This window comes from Hemicordylus capensis, chromosome 3 (assembly GCF_027244095.1).
Source record: "Hemicordylus capensis ecotype Gifberg chromosome 3, rHemCap1.1.pri, whole genome shotgun sequence".
NCBI lineage: Eukaryota > Metazoa > Chordata > Lepidosauria > Squamata > Cordylidae > Hemicordylus > Hemicordylus capensis.
Window position 1 is genome coordinate 244,092,497 of NC_069659.1, and position 26,834 is coordinate 244,119,330.

The window sequence follows — 26,834 nt, forward strand, 5'->3', positions numbered from 1 at the left end:
CTTCTGAGCAAGAGACAGGATTCCAACTAGGTAGTTCATTGATGTTCAAATCATGGTTAACCTCCACAGCATCAGCTCTCTTCTACAAAGTAAAGAAATCACGCTCTCAAACCACTGCAGATATAATGAAAGATGGAGGAGAGGGGGCTCTCTCCAGGGAATGAGCAACGTGCTGCCAGAAAGTGGTCTGATTTTTCATTTATTAATTGCATCTATTAATTCAGCCCAATTATTCCTAATTGACTGGAATTTCTTATTTTTAAATAATTTCTTATATTGTAATTTCATGTTGTGTACCTCCTGAGCACTGATCTTAGATGAATCTTCCACGTAAATTTTGAATGCACTTTATAAATTCCTTTTCGCCACCTGACAATCCTTGTCAAACCATGGGCGAGAAGGGAGTTTTGAATGTTTTCTGGGTGGAAAAGAAAAGTTGGCAAGCACAGGATATACTAAGGACAAAATATCATCATAATATTTGAGCAAGGAGCCATCAGTGAAGTTGGAAGGTCCAGCCATAATTGCAGAAAACGGGCTTTGGCTGAGTTAAGTAGTGCAGAGAGATGTGTGGAAGGCGCGTCAGACCATCTTACTCTGCGTGGGCCACAGCCCACCTTGGGGCAAGGGGCCTGGCCACCAAAATCAATCAGAGAGGGCTTGGGGCCTGCCCAGTGTAAGATTTCAGCCGGAAAATCTGACGGTACTGAACCATTAAGCAAATGTAGCTCTGCCTTATGGCCTGTAAACAAGAGGTTCAAACCACAGGCATTGCATCTAGAGTCTTTGGACTGCCTAACAAATAAGGGGGAAGGGATAAGTAGAGTTGAGGGATACTGATGAAATTTTTGGAAGGTGAAATTATAATATGGGCCAGTACGGGCATTAAAGTCGCTGGCTACAATCAAATAGACATCCTTTCAAGAAGCCCGAATTTCAAGGATAAAGACCTCCAATCTAGACAAAATCTCCTTCGTATATACTCATGTATCAATTGGGGGTATATAAATACTAATCAAAATAAGATTGGAATCCCCAAAGTTAATTAATACAGCTAGAGCCAAAGACTCCAGATTTTCTCGTGAAGACGCCTTGGGCTGAAGCGCAGTAGAGACAAGAACTGCCACCCCTCCCATTTATTTTATTTAATATATGCTGCACTGCCCTCTGGGACAACATTTAAAAAGTTAAAAGTTAAACTTTCCAAGTTGAAGTTTAAAAGCCATTTAAAAAATGGCTAACATCAAATAAACAATAGTATAGATAAAAAGAAGACAGCAGCAATAAAACCAGATAAAATAACCCTTTGCAAAGGGATGGATGTTAGGGGAATAGGAATAATAGGCAACCAGACAGATGCTCCCACACCCTACTCCTGTTAGTATGTAAGTTTATTGTTGTAGCCACAGGTCATATTAAAGCATACTAAAACAACATGAAACATAAAACATAATAGCTAATACATCATGCTTAAAAAACAGATAAGACATCATAAGGCAGTAAAAAACATAATAACTAGCTAAACAACATGCATGAAAATAAAAAGAGATATAATCCTAAATACCTAATAGTTACAACTCTGATGGATATAGCTCGAATAAGAGAGCTAGTCCTGGAACTACAACTCAGCCAGATGTGCAGCAGGGCTAGCAGATACATTTCTCTTCCTAATTTTAAAAGACAATAAGCCAAAAATGGCTGCTTGAAAACTAACATAAGGAAACACATCTGCCAGCAAGTGGTGTAGTGGTTAGAGTGCTGGACTGGGACTGGGAAGACCCGAGTTTAAATCCCCATTCAGCCATGATACTTGCTGGGTGACTCTGGGCCAGTCACTTCTCTCTCAGCCTAGCCTACTTGTTGTGAGGAGACACTTAAGTATGTAGTGCACCGCTCCGGGCTCCTTGGAGGAAGAGCAGGATATAAATGTTAAAAAAAAAAAAAGTAACACATTCTGTTTCAGAACCAATGAGCTGCCAAGTGGTTTTTTTCTTATTGTTCCATAAAAGGAGCAGTGTACTTATTTTTTGCTTTGAAAATGCCCAGGCATGCAAACGTTTGTTGCAGCTCTAATACACACCACCTCATGCACACCGGAAACAGTGTGCAAAGTCCACCACACAAATATTAATCACTGTTCTTATTCAGTAATCCTGTAAGGGAATAGTAGAAGGAAATCTGAGACATTCAAGGGGATCATCATACTTGCTTCCAGTCTTTGTCTTATACTTAGTTTTGTTTTTGGTAGGTTACGTTTTATGCTCAACAAATGAACACTTTTGTAAAAAATGCAAAAATGGAGAAGAGTTTATGGATTATCGCAATCAACATTCCGATTGCCTGCGGTGCAACCAATGTGACTTGGAGCATGGTATGTTTGTAATCTACAATTTCATTTTACAATATCTCTGTATTTACTCAGAAGAAAGCCTTTTAAGTACGTTTCATTGCCCAAAGCTCCAGATGCTGATGATCCACCTGCAACAGAAGTTTCACAAAATGCATATGGAGCAGAAATTTGTGTTTCATCTGGTCAGGATTGAAAAAGACCAGACTGCTGTCTGCCTTTCTGCTGTTGTCCTGTTGCTGGCTTCTGGGTTCAGTAGACTAAAGGCAAGCTATCCTAAGGCATGGGTGAGGGTAGAGATGACACATATACTGGAGTATGTTCTAGAATGGCAGCATCTCAGACTTGGAAATTGACATCTATACTCTTGCCCCCCAAAAGTTTGTCCACTACTGGTTAAGGATTATAGAAACTGCTTGTACTTAGGGCTGCATCCCACATTAGGAATTTTCATTCCTGGGAGTGCACTAACTAATCCCTTCTATGGCACAGTTTCCCATCACTGGAATTTGTTTGATTTAAACATTGTTGTTGTCCAGCTTTTCTATGCCATTCAAGCTAGCAAGCAGCAAAGAAAGGTTTAGAACAGCTCAGCTGTCTGAGAAGCAGACATCCAACAGATGAAGGTTTTGCCAGCATATTGGTGCCAAAATGTGGAAAGCTTTCCCTTCTAATATTCTGTTTGTCATGGAGTTGTTAAAGGTACAGGAGCCCTGTCTGGAAAAAAGAGTTGGCAATCCTGCACAGCCACTGTAGAGCATCTCCTGGGTTTTCAGCATGTTGAAGGGTAGATTCTCAATGGGGCAATTCCAAGGTTAATAGAATCAGACATGTAGCCACTTTTTCAATGATTGTAGCAATAATTTTTGAAGTTAATATTATGTATTCCCACTGGCAAGAGAACAAGGTCATTCACATGACCAAATTTGGTGGGGGCGGAGCTAGGGGGAAGGCAGGATCCTACCTACCTTCCCTCAGATGATCGGAGCCTCTTTGGGGCTCTGCCACTCACACACTCACACAACCAGCACAGCAATGAATGCCTGAAGTGGGATTGGGAGGAGGAAGTCCTCCCACATGCCACAATGCCCCACATGGGCAGCAGAGAGGCAGCCCTCACCAATTCAGCAAGGCTCATCACCTGGCCACACTGTACTCTGGGTTCTATGGCCTCTGCTCCCAGTGGCCATTTTCAAACCCGCGGTGGTGAACAGGATCAAAATGTGAGGTAGGACAGACTCCTTTTCCCTCCTACCTCACCTTTTGCCTGGGTAGCAGGTGTAGGTTACCTGGGTCTGCAGCAGTTGGGTTGGGAGGCCTCCTGATGGCCCAGACAGCACGGGATGCTTGGGCAATCCTCTACAGTCCCTCCTACCTAAGCAGCTTGTGTCATGTGAATGAGCTCAACATCTCCTACTATAAAGCCATATTCTTGCAAAGCATGCAAAATACATTGGTAACGGAATCAGAAATGATGTCCAAAAAATCTGATTCTGTTACTGATATATTGTGATGCTTCATACACTATCTATAACATTTAATGATTTTGTAAAAATATGAACTTATAGTAGGAGATGTTCTCTTGCCAGTGGGTATATATAATAGCAACTTGAAGATTTGATTATGGCGGCAGTAACTGAAAAAGTAGTGACATGCCTTATTGCATTACCCTTGGAATTCCCCAGGTAAAATAATGGTTGACATGATGTGCAATGTCTTGTCGTCACTGCACACCACATCAGGGTTGCTAAGGACTCATAAGCAAGTGGTTGTGCAATCAGAAGTATCACACTTATTCCTATTCACCTCGATTGGACTAAATGTGATAGCATTGCTTGCACAGCTCATTCCCTGCAGCATCAGGGCTGCCTTATAAGTCCACAGTAGAGCCAACACAGTGTGCAGCAGTGCCGTATCACGGAGCATCATGTCAGCCAATATAATGATCACACTCCTGTCTGTATGTTTGCATGGCACCGATACTCTCTTTGCTATATATCTATCTCTGTATTGTCACACTCACATAAAAGCATATGCCACAACTGCTGATTGGTCTGATTGCCCAAGAGCCTGGGTAAGCCAGAGATCTTCCACCAAAACAGTTTGTGGATACATGGTTTGTGTCATGTAACACACATGTCAAATAATGGGAACGTTGTCTCTGTGCTGTGCCATTTTTCTGATGTCAAATGCTGCATATTTCAAGGAACCGGAGAGCTGGTCTTGTGGTAGCAAGCATGGCTTGTCCCCTTTGCTAAGCAGGGTCTGCCGTGGATGCATGTGAATGGGAGACTACATATGTGAGCTCTGCAAGATATTCCCCTTAGGGGATGGGGTCACTTTGGGAAGAGCAGAAGGTTCCAAGTTCCCTCCCTGGCATCTCCAAGATAGGGTTGAGAGACATTTCTGCCTGCAACCTTGGAGAAGCCACTGTCAGTCTGTGAAGACAATAGTGAGCTAGATGGACCAATGGCCTGACTTAGTATATTTCAGCATCCTCTGCTCCTATGTAACAGGAGCTGTGGAAAAAAAATTAGATCACCCCATTGCTCCCACACCCACCAAAGACATGAGTCACAAGTGTATGGAAATGAAGGGCCACAATTTATTGATCAGAACAGAGGCAGATGTTAGATGGGATTGGCGCTCTACCCCCACAGTGTGGTAACTAAAGACAGGCCCCATCAGGGCATGTCTTGCCTAATAAGCACTGGTGATGCACCTTTTATTTTATTTATTTTATTGTTAGATTTATATACTGCCTTTCATTAAAAACAATCTCAAGGCAGTTTACAAAAGTTAAAACACATAATAAAAATGAGTTTAAAGTATTTAGCTAAAAATATAAAAACAATCTGATCTTAAAATATATAATATACAAATACAGAAAAACTATACATGGATAAAAACACATAGAAGCAGCAATAGAACAATCATGTAAAGGCCTGGATAAAAAGCCAAGATTAAACCAGCTTTCTAAAAACTGTGACGGAGTCTGAGCGAATGGCCACTGGGAGAGCATTCCAAAGCCTGGGGACAGCAACAGAGAAGGCCCTGTCCCGAATGCATGACAACCTAGCCTCCCTCTTGTCGGCACCCTGAGCAGAGCCCCCTCAGATGATCTTGTCAAGCGGGCAGAAACCCTTGGGAGCAGGCGGTCCCTCAGGTATCCCCAGCCCAAACCGTTAAGGGCTTTAAAGGTCAAAACCAGCACCTTGAATTGGCCCCGGAAACACACTGGTAACCAGTGCAGCTCTTTCAAAATAGGTGTGATATGATCACACCGGGCAGCTCCAGATAGAACCCTAGCTGCTGCATTTTGTGCAAGCTGCAGTTTCCATATATTCTTCAAGGGCAGCCCCATGTAGAGCGCATTGCAGTAATCCAGCCAAGACGTGACTAAGGCATGGGTAACTGTGGCCAGATCTGCCTTCTCGAGAAAGGGACGCAGCTGGTGTGCTAGCCGAAGCTGTGCAAAGGCACCCCTGGCCACCGCCACCACCTGAGCTTCCCAAAACAGAGCTGTGTCCAGTAGTACCCCCAAGCTGCGTACTTGCTCCTTCAAGGGGAGTACAACCCCATCCAGAACCGGTAAAATCTCCTCATCCCTATTGTCTCTCCTACTGACCAACATTACCTTTATCTTGTCTGGATTCAGTCTCAGTTTATTAGCCCATCACAGCCTCCAATCCCCAATTCAAGACATCCACCGCCTCCCTAGGATCCAGTGACAAGGAGAGATAGAGTTGAATGTCATCTGCATATTGCTGACAACTCAGTCCAAGTCTCTGGATAACCTCTCCCAGTTGCTTCATGTGGATGTTAAACAGCATGGAGGACAAAATTGAACCCTGCGGGACCCCACAGGCCAATGGCCACAGAGCCGAGCAGTAGTCCCCCAGCACCACCTTCTGGACCCTCCCCACAAGAAAGGAACGGAGCCACTCCAACACAGTACCTCCAATTCCCATACTCAAGAGGCGGTCCAGAAGGATACCATGGTTGATGGTATTGAATGCCGCCAAGAGTTCCAGCAGAACCAACAGGGACGCACTCCCCCTGTCTAGCTCCCGGTGAAGGTCATCCACTAGAGCGACCAAGGCAGTTTCAGTCCCATATCCGGGGTGGAAGCCAGATCGAAAAGGGTCCAGATAATCCGTATCATCCAAGACCCTCTGCAGCTGGGACGCCACCACACACTCTGTCACCTTGTCCAAAAAGGGAAGGTTAGATACAGGTCTATAGTTGTCCAGGTTGGAGGGATCAAGGGAGGGCTTTTTAAATAATGGTCTTACCATCTCCTCCTTGAGCCAGGATGGCATCCTGCCCTCCCTTAATGAAGCATTAATAGTCACCTCCAACCATCTGCCTGTCCCCTCCCTGGCAGCTTTTAATAGCCATGAAGGGCAAGGGTCAAGAACACATGATGTCGCTCGCACACTACACAGGATCTTGTCCACATCCTCAGGCTGCACTTGGCTCTAGACAGCCTTCATTGCTCTAAAGCAGAGGCTGCCCTTCTTAGCCAACCTAAGGCCAGGTCTCTGCCCTTAGCGGCACCCCACAGGAAACACCAAGCTTTCTGCAGGGTGTCGCCCTACAGAGTAGAGTGTGCAAGGTCAAATACCCTGAGCTGCCAAGTCTCTAGAGAAAAGACCTGCCCCTCCAATAGTCAAATGCTTACCTGAAGGTGCTCACTGAAATTCAGCTTTCTTCCCACTGCACTGTTCCTGCCCACAATTGTGACCGAAGAAAACCTCGACTAACTAACTAAAAGGTACTGTCAGAGGCAGGCGAAAAAACACACACTCCTCAGGCCAATCAGATGAATGCCCCCCAAAATACCTGCCCGGCCCCAACAGGCAACCAGCAAGCCTAGACTGTACCCAGGGAGGGTGCCAGCTAGAAACAGACTGAGGGAGAGGGACACAAACAGCCATGGCATGCAGCTGACCCCCGCCCCCTCATGCCCAGGAACCAATAAGCTCCCTTTGGGCATCATGCCTTTTGTGATGTGGGGTGGGGCAAACAGGCGATGCCGCTCAGTTGAGCAGTGAGCATCCTGAATGTAGAAAAAGAATGCCCCTTTTGAAAGAGCCCTGAGGTAGTTAAGGAAGAATGTAAAGAAAGAGGAGGGAGAAATTGTAGTAACCTCATGAAAAGGATGCAAATGAAACTGCCTTATACGAAGTCAGACTTTTGGTCCATCTAGCTCAGTATTGTCTGCACTGACTCTGCAGGGTTTCCAGACAAGGGGGCATTGCCTGCCTGTATGAACATGCTGGGCATAAACTTGACCTTCTGCATTAAAAACATGTGGCTCTACCTGACATGTTGGGAAGGTTCTCCAGGTTCAGGCTCACAAATGAGTTTTGGAGGTTGAAACTGGCCCCCCGAGAGTGATGAGTCCCCAAAACTCTGCTTCCAAGCTGCAGTTCACCAGCTTTTCAATCTTCTCCCAAATGCTTCCTTTGCTGACCCCAGTTCCAGTGGGAAGGGGACTTCTGCCTTTGTTGCTCTGACCACTTCCGTGCCAGGAGTAAAGTGCATGGCATACATGGAAATTTTTTTCTTTGTTTCCACATCTGTTTCTTTCCTCCCTTGCTAATCATGAAGCAAGAAAGGTATGGGGGCTGATGGGAATTCTAGTATTTACTTTAAAGTATCTTCTCTCACACATTTGTAAAACAAAGGGGACCTTTAGCAGCTTTATTTTACCACAGGCACACCATTGCCAGTGTATCATTTCCACATCTTATGTGGGAATGGGCAGCATCCGGACTAAGACTGTCCACACATTACAATGTTTCATGTGCACAATTTTTGCTTTGATGTTGAGTGGAGTGGCCAACTCCCATCATCCTTGATTTCCCTCTTCACTCTGTTGCCCCTGATGTATGTCCCTGAGAATCCCCAAGCTATCAGGACTTTACCTTTGTGGTGCTTCAGGGTCAGCAGGAGGAACATGGGGGTTGGCAAAACTCATTGTGCAAATGAAACACTCTAATGCAAAGACTGTTGGAGATGGAGTTCCAGTGCATCGACCTTTTGCACCAACTATCCTAATGACCACTAGGGGCACTGGGAGTAGAGATAGTGAGTAAGGGTCTCCCTAACTGTATTACCTGTCTCTACTCTATGACCCCTGAACTAACTCTTCCGCACTTCCTGTGCTGAGTTACAATCCTTCCTTTGCTCCTAGAGAGAAGATGGAAACATCTCTCTCCCTCCTCACCTATTTATTATGTAGTCTTTTAGATTAGGTTTAGGTCTTTCCTATCCAAGTATACTTAACCAATAAATACTTAGTATTTAGTTCTATAAGAATCTCCATGTGTTTTCTCTAAATAGCTGCAACAACTAAACCTTCCTCTGCTACCTACTCTGTAACTGGAGTGCGTGCTCATTCATTAGTGCTTTGCTGTTTTACCTACTGGGGGTAAAAATTAACAACCCCCAACAAAGACATGTGTGCTCAGGCCCCTTGGATTTCAAGTAGGTTTGAGAATGCTTAATTTCCTTGGAAGTTCATCAGTTGCATCTGTGTCTTCAAAAGCTACAAAAGAACCAAGTCCTTTTAAAAAAAGATTTCTCTTTCTAAAATAATTTCACCAGAAAATGTGAATTTCTTTTAGGTTTTGAAGTTAAAAGTGCCTGTACAAGCTCCCAGAACATAATATGTAAGTGTAAGCCTGACTTCTTTTGCGATGGGGAAGTGGAATCATGCCTTCACTGCAATCCATGTGATAAGTAAGTTTCCTGCACAGTTACTAAAGAGTACCAACTAGCTGTGTATTTGAGAGAACTCACAATAAAGATTCCAGGGACCAGAGGTGCTCCTAGGTAATTTTGGAGCCTGGACCTAAAAGCCTTTGGAGCCTCCCACCCATGTTAAACAACATCCCCCTACACACACAGAGTATTTTTAACACATGGGTTCTTGAGGGCACAAATGGCAACTGAACTCACAATAGTGTAAGAATATAAAACAGGTATATTTATGCAAATATCCTTCTTTCATTCATTCATTCATTCAATTTATATACCGCACTTCCAAAAATGGCTCAGGGTGGCTTACACAGCGAAATAATAAATAAATAAGGTGAATCCCTGTCCCCAAAGGGCTCACAATCTAAAAAGAAACATAAGATAGACACCAGCAACAGTCACTGGAGGTTCTGTGCTGAAGGTGGATAGGATAGCAGAAATATTTCAGCACACAGCTTAGCATCACAGTTATGCTTGGCCACTCATCACAATGTGGGCTGGCAGCAGACTAAAGAGGATTGGAGGGGGGGCCTCAGGGTGTGGAGGTCCTGGGCTTTGGCCCAGAAGTCCAGAGGTAAGAGCGCCTCTGCCGGGAGCACAGGAATTCTCCCAAAGCATTCTTGATTCAGACCTCACACCTGAACCCCGGAATCTGCTCCTGATACAGGAGGTTTAGAACCACCCATCAACATTTTCCAAACTCTACATACTCAGGCTACCCACTGCGCCTAGTGTCTGAATCTTTGATGACATTGAGTAGGGGTGGCCAAGCGGAGGTTCTTCAGCTGTCACTGGATAAGAACTCCCAAGTTGAGTAGCCAAATGCCCATAAATCCATTCTATACCTTGTGGGAAGTCATAACATGGGTAACTCTAGAAGAAAGAGTAAGCAATATAATACGCCAGGAGTTTGTGGCAGCTCCCATCAACCTTAGCTGCTCCCTTATTACTACTCAGTGCAGCCTCCACCCCACCCCCTTTGCCCCGGCACAGCATGGAATGATTGTTCCCACTGAGCAGAACTGTGCTTCAACTCAACCAGCACTGGTAGAGCTCCTTTAAGGGAAACGAAGCTTTTCGATCCCCAGCACCATCTTTGAAGGCACTCACAGGAAGCTAGGAAGTGTAGTCCTTCCCGGCACATTCCCCACAGAGCTGAATGGGGAAAGAACTGGAGAGGACTATACTTTTCAGTGTTCTGTGTGAGCCTTCCAAGATGATGCTGGAGTTTGACAGGGAAAGCTGGAACACTCCAGCACTGGGGAAAGTACATTATTGCACAGATGTTAGCTTGGTGGGAATGGGAAATGACTCTCACACTGGGGCCACTTTGCCAAAGTGGCCCCATTTGGGAAAGAGGGAAGATTAATGTACTAGGGAACCCTCATCATTCCCCACCTAGGGAAAGAGACTGAAAGACAGAAACTGTATTGCCATTTTCAAACACCAGGTGGCATGCTGTCTTAGAGGATATATACTTTGGCGTAATTTATGGTTCTAATCCATTTTGGAATGTGTTGCTGACTGAATATATTCAAATTGTCCCAATCCAAATTTGTATATAGGAAGAACATTTTTCCTAGGTACACTTTTCCTCACATTGTAACAACCCTACTCTCATTTCTGATTATTTGAACAGTGTCTTAAACTAATGGTAGGGGTGGGACAGAGGTCAGAGATTTTATTATCAAGGTCAAACCATGATCGGATTTATAATCCACTGGGCGTTATTCAAACACTTCTAGTTCACACATTTACAGGCACAAAAGGCTGAACCCCTGCACATGGGCAACCTCAGGTATGCGCTTACCCATGCTCACATATTCAGTACAGCATATTCATTGTTTATGACTATCACAGCTCAATCAATTGAGCCAGTCTTTTTTTGAGCCTCTATGAGCATGGAAGAGTGTGTGTGTGTGTGTGTGTGTGTGTGTGTGTGTGTGTGTGTGTGTGTATAGCCCTCTCTATATATTTCAGGTTTCACACACTACTTCCTCTATGCAAACACAAGCAAGCATGAATCTGAGGATATGTGTATGTAGAGGGTTAGGCAGTAGAGGTGCATGGGTGAACCCGCCCTCACTGTTATGTGTTGGGAATTCTCTCTGGTAAGAGATACCCTTCAATACGAAATTGAATAAATAAATAAATAAATAAATAATAATAAATATTACAGCAGAGTGCACAGAGGCAAAACACAGCGGAGTCTACCCAGGCATGCGTGTTTGGTGAGAGCAAAAGAAACTTGGAGCCAGTTCTTAATATGAGGAGTCTTTATTGGAGAACTCCATTCTAGATAGGAAAATGGAGAGATAGATTCTCTAATCTATCTATCTAGCTGGATGCAGAGAGATGCTGTCTGCATCTCTGCACAAATGGTGCAGAGAGAAAGGCGAGCGTGAGTGTGGTAGAGGGAAGAAAGGGAGGCAGGCAGGCAGGCAGGCAGGAAGTCCCTGATAGTAGCAATCTACATATCAAAGGGATAGTGTCAGAGCAGTAGAGAGGAGGAATGACTAATGTCTTGACCCCTCTAGCCCTCTGACCCACTAGTCTGTCCCCCTCTGTCATTGAGGCATGAGGCAGCGCAGGTCCCTCACTACCAACATTATGCTCTCCTGCAGTGAATCAAAAGATAAAGACGTTGCTAAGGTGTGAAGACAAAAAAATTACCTATTAGGATAGGAACAGCGGAGAAGGTCTCCAAATAGAAGGAGGTAAAAATCACTGGCTGACATTCAATCTAACGCTGAACTAATGCAAAAGGTTGTTTTCTGTCATGTGAGGGGGAAGCAATTTCCAGCAATTACCCCTTCCTTCTACAGCCATTTGTGCATCCTGAAAATATGTCCTGAGAGTCCCACAGCCCTCAGGGATATATTTTCAGGAGGCACAGGGAGTGGGTTCAGGAGTTGAGGAAGTGGGTTGCTGAAAATTTCCCCTCCTGTGCAATGGAAAAAACTGTCGACCAGCATGGTGTTAATCTGGATTTTGGCCCCTATTTTCAGGTAAATAGTACAAATGAATGATTTCTGTGTCTTGTCATTTCCCCAGTCTGTTTAAGAGAAGTTCTAGGCATGTGCTAAACTCATCTGCATCTGGTACGATTAGTAATGGTAAAAACTATGGATGTTTAAGAGGGTACAATGCAGCATGACTGACACCATGTGCAGTCCTGAGGACCCTATCCCATGATGACAATGGAGATGCTGGCTAACATGATGTGCAGCCTACAGCCTTTGTAATGGTCTGCCCCAGGACTACCAAGGACTTCAAGGCAGCCCAGATTGTGGAAGTTGCATTTCCTGAGGTTTTCCAATTCACAACAATGGAGAAACCTGCAGAATCACAGCTGCTGCAATCACTGTCTCAAAACTTCATCGAGGCTGCCTTTGAAACTGCATCAGCCCCAGTGCAGATCATTACAGACGTGGTAGGCTGCACTTCATGAAAGCCATTGCTCAGAGAATGCAAAGACAAACTCAGACTTGTTTGTCACAAAAAACAGACTTTTGGAGCCTGTTCAGCCATGAGATTAGTTTGAATAATCTTATGAGGTCTTTACCTTTCTGGTCTTTTGGTCTAGCACAACCAGCACCATGTCATCCAGCCTATTTTCCAGAGGCTTTAGAGCTGAGCCTGGAAAAAAATCTGAGGCCCAGTGAGCTACCATGGCCTGCATGTGCTCAAGCCTTAAGAGTCTGCTTCTCGAGTATACAGGAATATAAATGTATTGGCAGGAAGTACTGAGTTATCCAGGCCTAGTAAAAATACTAAGAGTCTGGCCTTCTGACTTTGCCCAGTCAACAAAGCAGTACTTTCTCCTCACTGTGCATCAGAACCTGGCTTCTGGCTCAAGCCACTGACTTCCCAGACTCTGAGCTACATACCTCTCAGGTCTGTATTGGCAGACAGTCATGGTCCTAGCCTGGCTCTGTCACTCCTGGCTGCAGGGAATAATTTTCTCTAAACTGAATAAAAAATTGCAATATCACAACATATGAGAACTTCAGTAAATAGTATATTGAGCTGGTGAATAATTTGGCTCTGTTCATTTGACAGACTGTCTAATCCTTCAAAAATATTTTTTCCCTCTAGATGTGAAAATGGCATAATTGTTGAAAAATGTACCCAGACCAAAAACACCATATGCAAACAAAAACGTAAGTGACTAGCAGTTGTGTTTTAACCCTAGTGTATATGGAAAGGTGTTCGTGCATGGGACATTCCACACCCTGTCCTCTCCACAGCATCCCTCTGCACCTCCCAAAAATCCACTCCTAAGGGTCAGTGGACCCTCTGCAACAGGATGGTGTGTGGCTGAAAGAGAAGAGATTGGCAAAATCCCCCCTTGCATGAAAGGAAGTCCCTTGTGCTTGCACCCTTAAGCAAGGGTGGCTCCAGAGGGGTGGCATGGGGGGGGCAAGTGCCCCCCTCAAAAAGTGGCATGCCTCCCACCATCCCCATTTCTGTTTCAGAAATCTTATATGTGGGACACAGCTCGTCCACCCATCAATGAACTTTGCCCCTTCTGTGCCCCCCGCTATTTCCCCCCCACAATGCCATCACTGTTGGAGATGAGTAACATTTAAAGTTTGAGCCTGGGGTGCCCAAACCTGTTAGGATTTATGAGCAGGCTACTTTAATATATACAGCAGTATATTTCAGGAGCTAACTCACTCCCATTACAGAAGAAGCTTGGTCTCAGGGGCAGCAGCTTGTAATGGATATGCAGGGATATTGGTTTGAGGTTAAACTATTCTGTTTTATTTAGAAGTACATGATAATGGGAAAGACCTATACCCTAGCTGCTAGCAACATGGTGGTCAGATAGAGACCTATAGAAGCATTCTGGGAAGAAGAAGAAGGAAGTCACTCCCAAGAAGTTCATGAATACATTCTATCAGTTGAGGGGTCATAGAGACAGAAGTAAACAAGAACGAGAAGGAGACCTTAACTGACTTCTCTCCTTGGAATGTCCCTAGTGGTCATTAGGGTTATCCGATTGGTGCAAAAGGTTGATGCTATTTGGAGCTGGATCTCCAACAGCCACTGGATACAACCTCAAACTTCTGGCTTAGGTTTAAAATGGACCCAAAACTATGATTTTGGGGTACATCTAATGCACTGGATTTGGAATTGTAAGAGGCCACATTCACACCATTGTTTCCGCCCAGAACAGCCATAGTTTTCAGTCAGCGTGTCCAGGCTGTGCTGGCCTGGTCATGTGCATGCTGATGTACAGAATAATGTTCCTTTAATACCTAATCAGTATGCTGTACGAGTATACAGATGTCTGTACACTCTCACAAGTGTATATGTGAATTTATTTATTTATTTAACACATTTTTATACCGCCCCAAACGCAAAGGTTCTCTGGGCGGTTTACAGCAAAACAATAAAAACAACCAATAAAAACAATTTTAAAAGTGAACCTGGATACAGGGCCTTCAAATGCATGGTACAAATAGTGGACGTATATACTTCCTTACCTGTGTTCAGCACAACATGTGAATGATTGTACCTGTGTACAGATCCGGCGGGGTGTGAGACCTGGGGCAAATCAGCCAGTGCGGGGGCCCCTTCCAGTTAATTCTAATGGGGGTTAAAAGAGCGGGGCCGGGGCAGTTGCCCTGCTTGCCATGCCCTATCTGTACCTGTGTACACTGTACATTCATTGTACAAGTGTTGAACATAACGTGTGAATGGGCCAACAGACATTTGAAAATCTGTAGTTGTGATTTGGTGTCAAAAGTCTATCTGCTCCTTAGAAACAAATAATAATAATTCTACATTATATAGACCAGAGCTTTGTCTCCAACAATGGCAGCAACTAATGAATGTGAATATCTAAATGAATATGTTTCTGGAATAAACACTTCTTTTTGCTTGTCAGAAGAGAGTTGTGTTGGATCAGTTTATGTCCATTTAATCCAACATCCTGTTTCCCTCAGTGCCCTGCCAGATGCTTCTGGAAAGCCCACAAGCAGAGCATGATGGCACTGGGCTTCTCACTAATAGTAGTAGTAGTAGTAGTAATAAATACCACCAGTCAATAACACCTGTCTGACTGTGTAAACAACAACCACAACAACAGCAATTAATAAATTTGTCCCTAGCATATGGTACTCACAGGAATACTCAGGCCTGACCCAAGCTGGAACAGTGGCTGAGAGGTGAGACACCACCTGCACTCCCTTAGAGCATGGAATTGAATTCTCCTGAAATTCTCCTTTCTCCTGCTCCCTTCTGGGGAGTTTTTCCTTCCCCCACTTCTCCTGCCTCCAAGGCTTCCCTTCTCCCATTGTGTGAAATGCACTGAGAAGCAGATTTCCCTTTTCCTCACACCCAAACCTTGAGGCTTGTCCTCTCCAGTGCATGCATCATGCCAGGTAGCAGCTTCTCCTTCTCTTACAACCCCCAAGGCTTCCCTTCTCCCCAGTGTGTGCCTTGTGCCAAGGCGCAGCTTCTCCTTCCCTCACAAACCCAGAGCCATGCCTCCTAGTGGGGATAGCAGTCCACTGCTCAGGCCTATCCAGCTGCATCCAATTTCCCTGCTCCCCCTGCTTTTCGAAAACATAGGGAGTGGAGAATGGAGTAACAGGAAGTATGAGTGTACCCTTCCTATTGCTCCATACCTCACCCCATCCCTAGGGAGTGGGGAAGTTAGGTGGCTGTACAGGCCTGAGTGGTAGTGAACAGAGCAGCCTGGTGAGGTGTTAGTGATGGGTTGTGGAGCTGTCTCTGCCACCTCCTCCTTGTCCAGTTCTCCGCCTGAGGCAGCTGCTTCACCAGGCCTCACTGGAAAGCTGGCCATCAGTATACTGCTTTTGAATATCGATGTTCTGCTTAAATATAAGTTGAAACTACTAAAACTTGGTATTATGGGGGGGAAATTCACTGGTATTGAGTCAGTTATTTGGGGTGATTTGGTCATTTGAGAAAGATAATTGTTTTTCTCTCTTCATTCTCTCCACTGTCTTCATAATTTTTATAAATCTTTCTAGTTTTTCTAGTAATCCTTTTTTTTACACCCAATTTCCTTTCCTATAAAAATGCTCCAACACGTCTTTCATTTTAATTCTGCTCATGTTATTAGCATGAAGCGTTAGCCGCCAGGGGTGCATTTGAAAGTCGACTGACAAAACATTCAGTCCCCATAAACTGAGACTGTAATATAAATAGGCCCCAAATAGCATGTAATTTTACTCTAAGGAATGCTTGCACTTGTCCCTTGTGTGGCTTTTGTTTTCCATTATTTATAGTGCACTTGTTATTTGGTTATTCTGTCCTTAAAATGCTTTTCTATGAGAAGTGGGCCTGCAATCTTGCCCATCTGGCTTTGGAATGTTTATTAATCACATTCCTCTAATCACATTCCTCTTTATAATGTTCTACTTAACAGAGAATTTGCTATGGCTCTGGGTAATGATTCCAATTGTCATCATCGTCATCGTTGTCATCGTGGTTTTAATAAAGAAGTATGGTAAGCTGACGTCCCATACAATGGGACATACAATACAAACATACAATGTCCTAAACTTTTATTTTTATTTTTTTTATTTTTTTTTTAAGCACTACAAAATGCATGCTTAGGGAGAAATGCTCTGGAAAGCTATATGTCTGCATTAAATAATTCAAGTTCCTTCCCTTTCAACAAAGTCTATGAAGAAAGACCAATGCACTAACAATGAGCATTACTCTGAGACTCATATATTTACTGAGAGGACTCCCATGTCACTCCCAAACAACCACATTAAGCAAACAGATAACCTAATATGACATTTCTTGTAGAATCCAGGCAAGAGTCCATGCTTAGCTTTGCAAAAATTGCAGTTAGAGTAGACCAGAGTGGATTGTCTCTCTTAATCACACTTTCTTTCCACACAGTTTCCCTGTTAGCACAGACTCAAAAGTGGCCGCTAGATGAACCAGTCAACCCTCTCCCCCTCTTTGGTGTCAGAAGACAGAGCCAACAGAAAACATACTCACCCAATTCAGGCAATATGCTGTACAAGGGTACAGATGTCTGTACACTCGTACATGTGTTTGCATGAATGACTGTACCTGTGTTTATTTTATGTGTTCATTTAAAGAGGGAATCTGGATACAGGCCCTTCAAATGAATGGTACAGATAGGAAGTAAACTTCTGTACCTGCATTCAGTATAACATGTGAATGACTGAACCTGTGTACAGATCACGATACGAGTGTTGTACATAACATGTGAATGGGCCTACTGTCTGTCTACGATATTTAGCAATCATATGTGCTTACCGGTCCACTGCGAATAAGCAGTCTCTCTATCCATAATACCAGGCTACTGACAAAAAAGAAAACAAACATACAAGGCCCAATGTTACAGTCATACCTAGTTTGAAAGCCTCTATTAATGCAACATTCAATTTCTTCTCTTTTTTGCCTCTTACTACTTTATCCCTCATTTCACTTCATATTGTTATTTTGGGCTAAGGAGAGAAAGGGAGGGGGATTAATAGGAAGTTCAGTCCATGTTGATGGGAGGGTTGTGGTCTTTGTAAAAAGAAAACACAAGATAATGCCACTTTATATTTTAAATTTTCAGTCTCTGCAGAAGACCCCAGGGTTTCAGTATAGCTAAAGTTAGTCATGATTAAGTCTCATTGAAAGCATTAGTATTTAAATCAGTCATAACTAACATGTTGCATCAGTTTCAATCAGACTTTTAAAATGAATAACTCTAGCCACATTGGAATTCGAGTTTTAATGAGAAATATCCAGCAAATTTGAAAACAAAATGTGCTTAATTTGGCTCATTTATCCTCATTCCAAAACAGTTCAGTTTTAAGGCAGGGCTGCACTACTTTGGTCCTCCTGCAGATGTTGGCCTACTATGTCCCTAATCCCTGACTATTGGCTACTATGGCTGGGGATTATGGGAGTTGTTAAAAAAATAGCTGGAGGGTTGAAGTTGTGCATCTCTGTTTTAAGGATTTTGTTATATCTGGGTGGCAAGATGACTAAATGTATATGCATCTGGGGAATACACAAATATATTCCATGTTATGCACAGATAATGAAAGCCATGTGGTGTAGTTGGACTGGGACCAGGGAGACTTGAGTTCAAATTCCCATTCAGCCATGCAACTCACTTGGTGACTCTGGGCCAGTCACTTCTCTCTCTCAGCCTAACCTACCTCACAGGGTTGTTCTGATGATAAACATAGATATGTTGTTGAATACCTGGCTCCCAACCTGGGTGTGGTGGATTTGTCCCATCCCTCTTCAAATGTGAGGCAGGAAAACGGCCTGCCTCCATTGCCTGGGAAGCAGCTGGGAGGCAGAACCAAGCAATGCACATTACTCCAGCTCTCCTCTGGCTGCCATTCAACCTGGAAATAGCTTCCCTCTTACCTACCATCAGCACAGTGTGACATTAATGGTCATTCTTTTGGGGGCCCGGTAGGAATTTTTTCGCTCCCTATAGACTGGCAAGTTTGGGGAGTCTACCTCACACTGTTTCTCTTAGTTAGGCTGGTCACAACTGGCAGGTGCAGCATGAGTCTCTTGACACTTAGGCTAGACACTTGATGAGCACTGTTGGGTACACCTAGCAAAAAAGAGGAGTTCCAGCCTTCGCGGCTCAGGGAGTTCTGTCTGGGGGTTCCTTAATTGGGAAGAATGGATGGCCTCAAAGGCTTTGCAACCTGGGGCTGGCAATGTTTCCAGTCTGTACCTTGACCTTGCTTGATTGCCTAGGATGAGTGGTCCTTGGCCTTATAGCCAGGATGTTGCTCTGAACCTTGGTGTACTCACCCAATACATTTAACTAAAAGGACCAGAAGGGGCCTTGACCCTAGCGTGGACCCATGCTGCTGGGGATGGGGTGTGTGGAGCGCTAATCCCCCCTCTTGCATTTGTGTTAGAAATTCAATAAAGTTGTGACTCTTTCTCCTCCAAGGTGTGTGTGTGTGTGTGTGTGTGTGTGTGTGTGTGTGTGTGTGTGTGTGTGTAGGGGGGCAATGTGCACTGCTCCATGGAGGAAGAGCAAGATAGAAGTGTAAAATAAATAAAAATAAGCAAATAAAATAAAGAGACCTAGAAGCTGTTCACAAGGCACGAGCTGTGAGGCAGGTTGTGTCATCTGGTGCACCAGGAGACCTCCAGTCCCAGCTGCTCCAGGCCTTAGTAGCCCAGCTTCTGTGCCCAGGCCTATACTGAAGTAGAACAAAGCTACCGTTTGTTCCATCTTGGTAGGCAATCGTGTACACAATAGCCCTGCGTAGTGGGCTCCTGACGGTCCAGATGCCACTTTAGGCAGCAAGCCAGTGGGAAGGAGCAGCCATGCAGAGCAGGCAGCTGCAATAATGAGAGAAGCCATTCCGCTGCTTACGCGTTGCATTCTAGTCCCTGGCTCCTTGCATTCTGGGTAATCTTTGGGTTAAGCTCTGGGCTCTGCTGCCGTACCAGTTGTGTGGCCATGCAAGCCGCAGAGCCCGGAGAGGGTGGCAATTGTCTGTGCTGCCCCTGTGCAAACCTGGGCTTGGGTTCTCCCAAGCCCGGGACAATCATGTAAACAGCCTCCTAGCATCCTACTGTAAAACTGTACACTGATATTCTCAAGATTGTGTACATACTGAATAACATTAAGGTTTTGAAAAGATGGCTGCTTTTCACACAGAGTGGCACTTCCCAGAGATTCACAATTCCATGTCAACTCCTAAAATTATTTTCTAAGCATCTGTAGTAAATAATGCTTTGTATTCCTTTGTAAAATAAGTTGTGACGTTGAGTCGGTGTCAACTCCTGCCGACTACAGAGCCTTGTAGATATACAAAATTTGTATTCCTTTGTAGATATACAAAGATGGCTTTGTATTCCTTTGTAGATAAACAAAATACAGTTCACCAAGGAAGAAGGGACGACAGACCAGAGCTAATTGTGAGTATTGGTATGAAGGAGATTCATGTAATCAAGAAATCATGATACATAAAATAGGGGAATATTCCTAGTCCTTGAAAGGGAACACAATTTTGCTTGTGCTTGGGATAACTGTTATGTGCTGGCATTTATTTGTCATGTGAATTACTGCAAGTTTGTAAACATCTATTGTGTTAGATGACAGGATGAGAGCAGCCCTAATGAGATATTATGCAAAGGGTGCTCTTCATGAGTAGAGCATTTCAAATGGGGCAGGAAGTCTCACCCCAGCCTTGTCAGTCATCCCTGTCAGTGCCCTACTCATGGTTAGAGTGGTGTTTGTCTGAAGAGGCAAATGCTCATCTGGGATGTCAAGCGCTTCTGTGATTGGGAGGCACAGGTCCTCATCATGGAAGTGCCTGCCATCACAGATGCAGCATTCACCCCTTCAGACAAACAGGAATGACTGACAAGGCTGACAGGAATGACTGACAAGGCTGGGGTGGGACTTCCTGCCCCATTTGAAATGCTCTACTCATGGAGAGTGCCTTTGGTATAACATCTGATGAGGGCTAGCAAGATGCAAGGTATGTGATGTTCAATGTTACAGAAAAGGGGGGAATTAGGGATATGAAATTTGATTCTCCCACAAATCGATTTGGGTCAAATTGGGTGGTGATTTGCTTATTCTACCATTAATTGAATCACCCTGAAAACAAAAGGCCAGATTTGGGGTTGTCAAAATAGAATCACCCCTAATTCCACCCAAATAGAGCCAGGCTATTCTAACATCATTTTGAAGCCTGTTTTGCTGGGGAAATGGGCCTCAGAATGGCACATCTTTCTAGGGAGAGCTGACCTACCAATTCATATCAGTTGGTAGACCACCCTCTGATATGCACAAAGTCTGGTGTGGAGCTTTAGTCTACCTGCTGATCCCAATTAGTTGATCCCAATTGGGACTGGCAGGTAGACCAGCCTTCCACTCCAGGCTTAGTGTGCCAGAGCACCTCAGAAGACAGGTCTACAAAGTCCTCCTAAGTCTGGAGTGGAGGGTTTTTCCAGAAAAATGGGATACAAAATGGTGCACTGCATCAATTCAGGTGATTTGTGGCTGATTTCTTTTGGTAGCTGGCCAAGCCAGCTACTTTCAACACATCAGTTCAGAGGTCTGCAATTCAATTCAGCCTTGAATCGAATTGCAGATTTTGATTCGTGCACACACCTAGAGAAAATGTGAGATGTGAATACTGCTTTTGGTGATAGGCTCACATCTTATGTAGTGTGTCATTTCATTCTGTTGGAACAAAAGACTGTAAATTATTTTGTCTACTAAATGTTTTGTGAAGATAATAAGAAAATGAATAATAGAAAATAATGCTTTTAATGAAAACTCACACCAGTGAGTCCCATCACTTAATTGAGCGGGGTTGAAATATATAGATGAAACAATATTTTAAAGTAGATCATCTGAACCTGCTCAGGGAGAGATTAGATTATTTGGAAAACGCTGTTGAGCTGAATGATTTTATTAATCATTTTTTCATTGTTTCTCATTTTAGGTAATGGATCCTCTAATTGATAAAGGTAAAAAAAAAATTCTTAAAAGGAAGGAAAGGTTGTGCCATCGAGTCGGTGTCGACTCCTGGCGACCACAGAGCCATGTTGTTTTCTTAGTAGAATACAGGAGTGGTTTCCATTGCCTTCTCCCATAAAGTATGAGATGATGCTTTTCAGCACCTTCCTATATCGCTGCTGCCCTATATAGGAGTTTCTCTAGGCAGGTTGCTTCCCCTCTGCATTCTTAAGGACAAGCTAAATGTTACACAGCAGACATATATAACAGTCTCCCAAAGTTTTGTTTTGTTTTATTTATACATTTATATACTGCCTAGTACAAAAATCTTGAGGCCATTCACAAACAAATAAAAACAGCCTAAATTATTTAAAATAAATTTAAAAATGTATACAAAATTCAATTTAAATCAATAATTCAGCAATAATTTAGCTAAATACATGTCTGAATAGGTACATTTTCAGTTGTTTCCTAAGAGTCATCAGGGATGGAGCAGCTGTAATTTCAACAAGAAGTGCATTCCACAGCTGTGGAGTGATTATAGAGAAGGCTCAACTCTGAGTCGCTAGCAGGTTAACTGGCGGCATCCTTGGATGAACTTCCTTTGATGATCTTAATAGGCAGCAGGCTTCATAACGAAGAAGGTGTTCTCTTAAATACCTTGAGTTCAAGCCATTATGGGCTTTATAAGTAATAACCAGCACATTGTATTTTGCCCAGAAATCTATTGGCAGCCAGTGCTGTTCTTTCAGAACAGGAGTAATATGGTCTCTTTGGGATGTCCTGAAGACCAATCTAGCCCTTCTTAAGTGAAAAATGTTTCAACTTCAGTCATGAGAAGCTGTAATTGTGAGACAAAGAACAACACTGGGGTACACTTTGGGGAGAAACATCATGGTTTATTCTGAGCAAATCCAATTTGAACTTTGAAAAGCTCTCCTGTCACTAATATAGGCTTGGAGCTGATTAAACATACATTCTCTGACATGGTGCAGTTCTCTCACATGATTGAGCCAACTCGGGTTTTATACAGGGAATTAATGGTTTTGAAAGCACCATGTGACACTTTGAAGGCATCACTTTTCTCACACATTTGAAGTGACACATTCAAAGAGGTATGCCCCCTCTGTGGATCAGTCACTTGAAAAGTCTAGGATATAAGAGAATGCAAATTTGAATCAGCTTTGGAAATGGGATAGGCATGCACAAACACTAAGAAGGCGTTTCCAGTGCTACATAGAAAATTCTATCAGATGTGGCTTCTTCTGTCACAGTAGATGAGTGATTGCTGTGATTGAGCAGTGATGAAGAAAAATAGACATGGCCAAATTTTATCTACTATAAGTTATTTAAAAGTATAGTAACCTTCTCAATATATGAACACTACTTAGAGTGAATTTGTGATGGTTTTGCATTTACCTAGTACGAACTATTGTAAAACAGAGGGAAAGTGTGTGTGTGTGTGTGTGTGTGTGTGTGTGCACGCGTGCGCGCGCGCGAGAGAGAGATTACAGATATTTTATGCTTCAATCCCCCTCCCCTTTTTCCCCTTTCTAGATATTGATTTGACCCCTTACATTTCTGAAATTGCAAGAGAGATGACCTTAAAAGAAGTCAGGTCATTTGTTCGGAATCAATCAATGCCACGTGGTATGATAGACCAAAGTATCGAAGATAATTTACATGATTCTGCTGAGCAGAAAATAGCACTGCTCAACTGTTGGTATGAATATCAAGGCAAAAGAGGTGCTTACAAAACTTTAGTCAATACCCTGAGAAAGCTTAATTTACATGCCACTGCTGAGAAGTTGCAACAAAAAATCTCAGATAGTCAAAATATAGCTGCCGATCAAAACATCACTTTTCTTGATGAGAATCCACAGTAATAATATGTAATCAGATCAAAATGACTACTAAACATTTTAACTTTTGTTAAAAATTTTGTTTTTACATATAGTTCCAGCAACTTGCACTCTCCTTATTAAATGTGATATTATATGTTGTTTATCACCATGTGCTAAACATGTATCATAAAAATATCTACAATTTGGGGAGAACCATGTGCCTGCTGTTAACTTGAGCTAAAACTACACACCAGCTTTGAAAAGAGAAAGGAGTTATAGCTGGGGGTGGGCAGGACTGATACTGAAGCAGCAGCAACCAAAGGAAATAGAGTGAATATTCCTACAATCCATTTTATTTTCTGGAGAAAACAAATCTACCTCATGGAAAGCATAATTTTCAACTGCAGAACCAAAACTGGAGAATATTTTGCAGAGCCAATTTTTTGTTGGTTGGTTGGTTGGTTGGTTGGGGGGGCATGTCATAGAATTTTTGCTCTATGAATTGTTGTAAAAAAACAAATCTCTGCAGTAGAGAGACCCATTATGTCCCAGTAGCTAGAAAGTCGGACTGGGCTGAATTCTCAGAAAATTGGGTACAAATTGCTTGATTTGCTGTGAACCCAAGTCACTGTCTTTCAGCCTCATTTCTCCACCTAGAAAGCTGAAATACAAATGACCTACCTCACAAGGCTTGCTGAAATTGTAAGATAAGGATTGCCCATAACTCTAGAGCAAAAAATTCAGTACAGTTTTAACATATATTGCTGCAAATAATTCCTTTATTTATGTCAAAGGCCCCCCCCCCCGTATAGTCTCATATAGCCTAGAAGATAGTGATGGATAGGAATATCCAGATTAATGGGTTATGTTGGCTGGCAACTAGTTCGTACCAACAGGGATTTATATTATAGCCTCCTTGCCTGAAACTGATGGCTCATGAGTCTGAGTTGGGGGCTTGTTAGAAGACGTTGCAAAGCGGTTCCTGGCTCTGAAGCGGGAGTCTCTTTCTTGGAGACTCCTACCACCTGCATGCTTGTTTGCCATCGGTTCAACCTGCAAATATGTAAATAAACGGTTTATTACAATCACGCCTTCATCTCTGGAATTCTCACCTCATAAGGAACCTGAGACTATAGTGAAATCTTCCCTTGGAATGTCATCTTGCTCAGGGAATTGGGAAGAGTGCAACTATACATTGATTATCTAGCCCCCCCTAATCTCAAACACATTATCTTTTTGAGCATGGGCTGCCTCTTCAGAACTCCCTCTCCTTTGTACTCTGTCCCCAACCCAACACCAATAATCTGTTCCACAGGTAGGGTCCAAACTTGAAGTGACACTAAAACACAGTAGCAAATTGAAACAGAGCCACTAGACATAGGCGGGTTATAGTGTGCTTCCTGGGAAGAAACAGGACCAAGCCAACTCTCACTTTCTCTCCGGACCAAGATGAGAGAGGCCACAGACAGAGAGGTCTGTAAACCTTTTACTTACTTGAAATACAATATAAAGTTTGTTTGGAAAGTTGAGTCTGTTTGATGATTGAGAAGGTTAAACAAAATGAAACATACCATTTGCCTCTGTGTATGTGTGGGTTTGTTTTTTTTAAAAAAATAAATAGCAGGTGTGTAAGGTAGGGAGCCAGTTGAGATCAATAGCTCAGCATGAGCAACTTCTGTCCTCGAGGATTTCCAGACAGGGCTTTTAGCTCACTTTTCCTCCAGAATGGATGGTGTGCATTCACATATCGGCAAGATTTACCCTGATTTCCCTGCAAGCTATTGGGGAGAACTCCAGATATGATTTGGGTTTTTCATTGTGTGTTAGTGCATAACCCGATTTATGTCCAGGGTTAAAAAAAAATCCACTTTTTGCGTTTAGGGGTGTTTTTTGTTTTGTTTTGTTTTGTTTTTTTGCAAATTCAAACTCTCAGTAAAGACTCACAGTAAAGCCTGCTGTCGTGGAATGCTCCTGGGGGGCCTGCTCCAGGCAGGGTTAAATCCCCCCATTATACCCCATGCCATGGTCCTAATTCAGGTTGGGAGCCCTACAGCTGCTATTTACCAAGCATACAGCGCCAAACAATGTTTTTAAAGTCGTGCCTAATTTGGCCCTGTTGATTCTCATGTACCATAGTCAGCAACCTTCTGCTGCTATATATGAGGATCGGTGGCTTGTAGTAGTCCAGGACTAGCCTAATTTGGGCCTAATTTGGCCCTGTTGATTCTCATGTGCCATAGCCAGCAACCTTCTGCTGCTACATATGAGGATCTGTGGTTTGTACTAGTCCAGGACTAGCATTATAAGAAGACTAGAATATGACATCTGATCACCCCAAAAACTGTACACGGGGAACTTTCATTTGAACAATTAAAGAAGGACTTCATATGTTTCTGAAATGAGATTGCGTGAAGAAGGTAGGGAGGATCAAATCATCCCTACAAATTCAATGTAAATAAGAGGTTTTTCTGCTAGAGGACATTCAGAATGTGGCTGGCTGGCAGTGGCTGGAGATGGGGAGATGAAGACTTTACCTGTGTCAGGACTCTGTACCCCTGCAGCCTCCATGCAGATGTCCCCTGCTCCTTTAGAAAGCAGACTCCACAGTTTGATAACCACTGCAGTACATTCTCTTAGAGCCAAATTATGCCGTACATTAAAGGCATTATTGGTCCTAACATGCTTAGCTTTTCTTCACTAAATAGCAGCTGTGTGAGGGAGTGGATCCAGATCAGAACAGCAGCTTTGGAGGTGGGGGAAAACTTTTATCACTTTGTCTTTACCATGGTAATTTGGATCAGGGGCCCCACATCTGCTATTTAGTACAGAAAAGTTAAGAACATCACAATCGACGTAATGTGCAGTTTGGCCCTTAGTCTGCTGCTTTCTGCAACTTCCACTACAGGAAATTTGGATATGCTGGTTTCAGTTTTTTGTTTCAGGGGTGGGGTAGGAAGTGGCTAAAAAGGAGTATTATCCAGCCCTTCCACTGCTCACAGAGAGATATGAAGCTAATACAGAGCACGTTTTTCCTTATATATTTCTTCCTAAAAGGTGTGCATAATGGGATTTCCCTCTGATTTTGAACTGTGGAGGCTATGGGTAACGTTATGGGTTTGGTTCAGACTCAAAACTTCTGTGGTGTTATTCTTAGAATGGAATTTCCCAAGTAAGCACAGCTATTAAGAACAAATCTCTATTTAAAAAAAGTCTCAGAAATGAGTCATTCTTTCCCCAAGGGAAAGGTGCAGCTCTGATTTACATAACGAATAAGAACCATTTCAAGCATTATGAATTTCCTCCATAAAAAGCACCACTGTGGAGAAAAATATATGAAAACTCTATGCACATTACAACTTTTGTGATGAGCCTTTTCGTTCATTCGTTCGTTCTTTTTTTT

General features: G+C 43.2%; 1 protein-coding gene across 1 annotated transcript in view; it reads left to right on the plus strand.

The window, feature by feature from the left end:
• FAS (Fas cell surface death receptor) overlaps positions 1 to 24,551 on the plus strand; it is a 35,448-nt gene extending 10,897 nt beyond the window's left edge. The window contains exons 3-9 of the mRNA XM_053310560.1: positions 2,249 to 2,371; positions 8,983 to 9,097; positions 13,214 to 13,278; positions 16,521 to 16,601; positions 19,983 to 20,035; positions 21,577 to 21,601; positions 23,148 to 24,551. Of these exons, the coding sequence (XP_053166535.1) occupies positions 2,249 to 2,371; positions 8,983 to 9,097; positions 13,214 to 13,278; positions 16,521 to 16,601; positions 19,983 to 20,035; positions 21,577 to 21,601; positions 23,148 to 23,476 (791 nt within the window). The 3' untranslated portion in view covers positions 23,477 to 24,551. The remainder of the gene's footprint in view (positions 1 to 2,248; positions 2,372 to 8,982; positions 9,098 to 13,213; positions 13,279 to 16,520; positions 16,602 to 19,982; positions 20,036 to 21,576; positions 21,602 to 23,147) is intronic.
• The last annotated feature ends 2,283 nt before the right edge of the window (positions 24,552 to 26,834 follow it).